This window comes from Apaloderma vittatum, unplaced genomic scaffold (assembly GCF_000703405.1).
Source record: "Apaloderma vittatum isolate BGI_N311 unplaced genomic scaffold, ASM70340v1 scaffold10105, whole genome shotgun sequence".
Lineage (NCBI taxonomy): Eukaryota > Metazoa > Chordata > Aves > Trogoniformes > Trogonidae > Apaloderma > Apaloderma vittatum.
The window spans coordinates 15,417-19,530 of record NW_009718789.1 but is presented as its reverse complement, the minus strand read 5'-3'; the positions used below and the strand labels follow the sequence as shown (position 1 = coordinate 19,530).

Below are 4,114 nucleotides of genomic sequence, written 5' to 3'. Positions count from 1 at the left end.
TACATTTCGAAACTAACACAACACCCAATAACTCCAGTAGGACTGCTAATGTCACGTTGTGCTCCTGGTATACAGTTATTAAGGACAAAAGCTAATACTAGAAGAGAAAGGTATACCACAGTGTGAAATGCTAGTAGGGATGAGTCAGTATCATGTTGTATTCTCATATGAATATGTAATGCATACTCAAGGATTTTTCTTCACATGTGTACAGTCTGAATCTGCCATTGTTTTGCATCTGGCTAACAAACCAGACAGACTTCTTTCTGGGGGTATATCTTTCTTCTTATATCAAATTTTCAGACTTCTGCTCTCCACATGACGCTGCTAACATGATGTGTCCTATCACTCATCTGCCTCAGCAAGGAGAGCATCCAGACAGTTGAGTCACTGGCCGTGTTCATCTTCGGACAGTTTTTGACTTCACAGTTTCCCACTGGGTTGGGGGAAAGGAAAACTGTTCCAGAGGGGAAGACATGGACCCTGGGGTATCTCAGTTTCAGAGGTGGGCCAGGAAATGTGTGCTTTCATCAGAGACTGACATGTTTATGCTGTTCAGCCTTATCTGGGAGGCTGATGATGCTGCCAGCATTCACTCCCAGCCCTCTAGTTACAGCTAAGTGTGAGCAATTTAGCAGTTTTCTACTGACAAGCTTGTTTTTGTGGTAAAATTCTGTGTGTGCATCTGAAGGGAGGAGGGAAGACAGGTAGGAAAACAGACAGGTCAAAACAGTCTTCACTTTCTGCTGCTCCACAACCAGCTCCAGCCAAAAAGTTGCTGCCCTCAGTGTGCCTGTGCACACACACACTTGCACATACACACGCGCCCACATACACATCTCCTCCTGTCTGCTCCCATCTGCCCTGGCTGGCTGCAGCCCTCAGTTTGCCCCTCTTTGACTTGCCAGGGCAGCAGGGCGGTACCCATCCAGCCCTCTGCTCTGCTCTTCATTCCAGCCTGTGTGTTCAGCTAACACCACACAAGCCATTTTCTTTTTCCCCCACAATCCCTTCAGTTTCTCTGAAGGTGTTGCTCATCTTTGGAGGGGGTGATGGTGTTGGTATTGGGCTCAACACAGGTCATCAGTAGGGACAGAACAAAACAGAGAAGTGGCTGCTCAAAGTGGAAATCTAAGAGGACTCTAGAAACCAAATTACCCCTAAAAATACCTCACCCTGAAGTGATGTCTGAGGCATTGTTTATTTCTTCCCCCTCCAAGCCCTGGATCTGGCCAGGCTGAGCATGGTGGACCTCACGCAGGCTGCTGTGCCATTGAGTGCTGGGCACCTGGCAGCACCTCCCAACACTGCCGGGACTGAGTCTGCCTGTCAGAGAGGCTCATGTGAGGACCCAGAGGTTCTCCTTCTCCCCACAACAAAACACAGGGGATTCAGCCCCCTTCTCTACCTGGGGATATTTCAAGGCCACATATTCCACAAGGCCACATGCTTGCCAGGGAGGGAGGAGATGGTTTCTACCACTGGTCTCAAAGCTTAGGTGTTGGCTCACTCTCCATGCTACCTCTGGGCAGCTCCTTCCTCCACATCCCCAACCCTCTGAACCCCTTTTGGTGGCACCTGGCTGGCCGACACGTGTACACAGGGTCCAAGCATCCACCCAGTGCTGTAAGAGAAGGAATCACAATGTTCAAGATGAGCAACGTCTGGCTGCCAGAAGCTTCTAGCTGCCCAGTTGCAGCCTGCTCAGCCTGATGGGACCACTGTGTTCCAAGACACCCATTGATCAGCCACCTGGAAGCCCCTGTTGCTACTGCCGCTGGTTGAGTGTGACGCTGCAGAGTAGCACCATGGCAACCGGCTCATTGTGAGCTCTTCAAGTGTCCTTCCTGAGCCTTGAGACACCAACATGCAGCGCCTCATAAATCCGCTCCTCAGGCACGTAATTCACAGGGGCTGCTTTGATTCTGCTTCAAAGAGGCAGCACCTGCAGTATTTAAGAGCTCTGCAGACACTGCAGCTTGATGGTTTCAACACCATTTTTTTAGGAGAAACAGACATTCCAGAAAGTCTTATAACAGGAGAACAAGTAGCTGAGGAGGATAGTGCGCGCTGGCCGGTATGGACACTTGTTCACGCAGGCAGCTGCCAAGGGTGGGTTCCCTGGAGGTACAAACTGCTACTAAGAGGTGATCTGCCCATCAACCAGCAGAACAGCATCTTTCAGGAGCTGTGCGAATCTCTGACCATGTCCTATGGCAAGTGTGTAATTGTGATGAGGGATAAAACACGGCCAACGTTCATGGGGGAAAAAGACAGAAAAGAGACGGAGACGGGAACTCTGCTGCCAGTTCCATCAGCTATCTACATGTCCAGCACTGAGTGTTGCCCCGAAGTTGCTAGAGCCAATGGCCATGAGCTTCTTGTTGTGCCTTCGTCTTACAACTACCTCTGTCCTATGGATGTCGCCTGGTCATCTTTGAAATGGTTTATCACAAACAACAGGAAGGACTTTACCTTGAGGTCTATTGAGAGGACCCAGTCCTATAGGTGTATCCTCTTCAGTGACTTGATTGTTAAGGGAATAGAGAATATGACCCCAAACAAATGGAAGGTAGCGATTAATAGAGTGAAGAGATGGGAGAACTACTACCTCAACACACTTTCTTAAATGGTTCTTCCTGCAGTCATGCTTCACATGTGTTTCGACTGGTGTCAGATGAGCTACCCTGCTCCAGCCCTGCTGAGCCCTTTCCGTCAAAGGGTGTAAACCTAAAAACCCATGCCACTAGCTCTAATAAAAGAAATAATTTTTAATCTGAACATTTCATTTTAGATGTATTCCATGACTAGGTTGATAAGCGTTAGGCTTGTAACAGTAAGGAACCATTCGTTTCCCTTATCACAAAAATAGGCCCAAGCATGCCCAATAAGAATTTTAGTCAGCCTTCTGCACAAATTCCTCTGTTATGGGAGTCACGAGACCATGCCACAGAGGTAAATGCCTTCAATTTCAAGAAAGATCGGGCTGCAAAATGAATTCTGTAGGTCAAGCCTGTCTTTGCCCCCCCTCCCCCACCAGGCACGGAACATACGGGACTGTGACTGACACCAGAGCCCACGGCTTAAAGAAGCCTGAAGAATTTAATGCCACTTTCCCATTATATACGCACTAACATCTGCTCTTTAGTTCATTACACCGAGCACCTTGCTTCCGACTGAGGCCTTCAATAAAGATTTCAGTAACAGGTAAAAGGAATCTTTCTAAAAGGGAAGTCCCTTTCTGAAGCCTAACATCTAGCAGTTGGTTCAGGCTTTAAAGCATGGAGAGTTCAGTCTCAGGCACTCGTCATCGGTAGTTTTCTTTACCCATGACATTGATTATCAAGATGTAATGATTTCTCATGGAATTGCGTTCAAGAGATTATTTATGAGTGATGCAAAGTAGTGTTACTTAACAGCGTTTTTGTCAAGTTCATTGAACTTTCCTGATTTTCTGAAAGCGGCTCCCAATTTACATTTTCTGTGTTGCTTATTACTGGGTATGTGTTTACTGTGTACTTCTAAGAGAACTAAGACCATAAAAATATAAAAACGTTATGACCTGATTCACAGGTTCACAAAGACATTTCAATACGCTGAGGCAAATTTGTGCAGTTTTTCTCCCATGCATGGAAACCACCTAAATGAGCATTGTAATTCGGTGTGGCAGAGAGGTATTTAAAGAAAGGAATCTCATCTACCTTCAAAAGAATCCATGTGTGTATTCTTCTAGAGCCGAGATGTGAATACAGAGAGAAAAGCAACCATCTTTTCTCAGCTTCATACTCATCAGCAAAAAAAATTAATCTGCTCATGTTTTACAAATGTGGATGTAGTGGAGAACTGAAAATTAGATGCTTCAAATGCAAGGAGGAAATGGGGCTGGGAGGCGAAAGAGGAGAGAACAGAGAAGGACAAGAATGTTTTTATTGTCCTGGTATCACAGCCCTGAACATAATTTCACATCTGCTTGAAGCACCAGTAGCTCCACTAAATATCAATAAATATGAAGCAGTGTGAAATCAGTATGAGGAAAGAAATAGGTCTGGCGCCTCTTTACCACAATAGTAGGCAGTAATTACACAGGAGCTTCGTTTTCTTAACAAATGATGCA

General features: G+C 46.2%; 1 protein-coding gene across 1 annotated transcript; it reads left to right on the top strand.

Annotated features, from left to right (window-relative positions):
* The first annotated feature begins 1,867 nt into the window (after window positions 1–1,867).
* Window positions 1,868–2,629, top strand: LOC104274680 (chromosome unknown open reading frame, human C21orf140). Its single transcript, XM_009870379.1, has one exon. The coding sequence runs from the start codon at window positions 1,868–1,870 to the stop codon at window positions 2,627–2,629; it is 762 nt and encodes a 253-aa protein (XP_009868681.1).
* Window positions 2,630–4,114: the final 1,485 nt, after the last annotated feature.

Excerpts from the sequence above, each read along its gene's own strand:
- LOC104274680 (XM_009870379.1), top strand. The coding sequence starts at position 1,868 with ATGCAGCGCCTCATAAATCCGCTCCTCAGGCACGTAATTCACAGGGGC.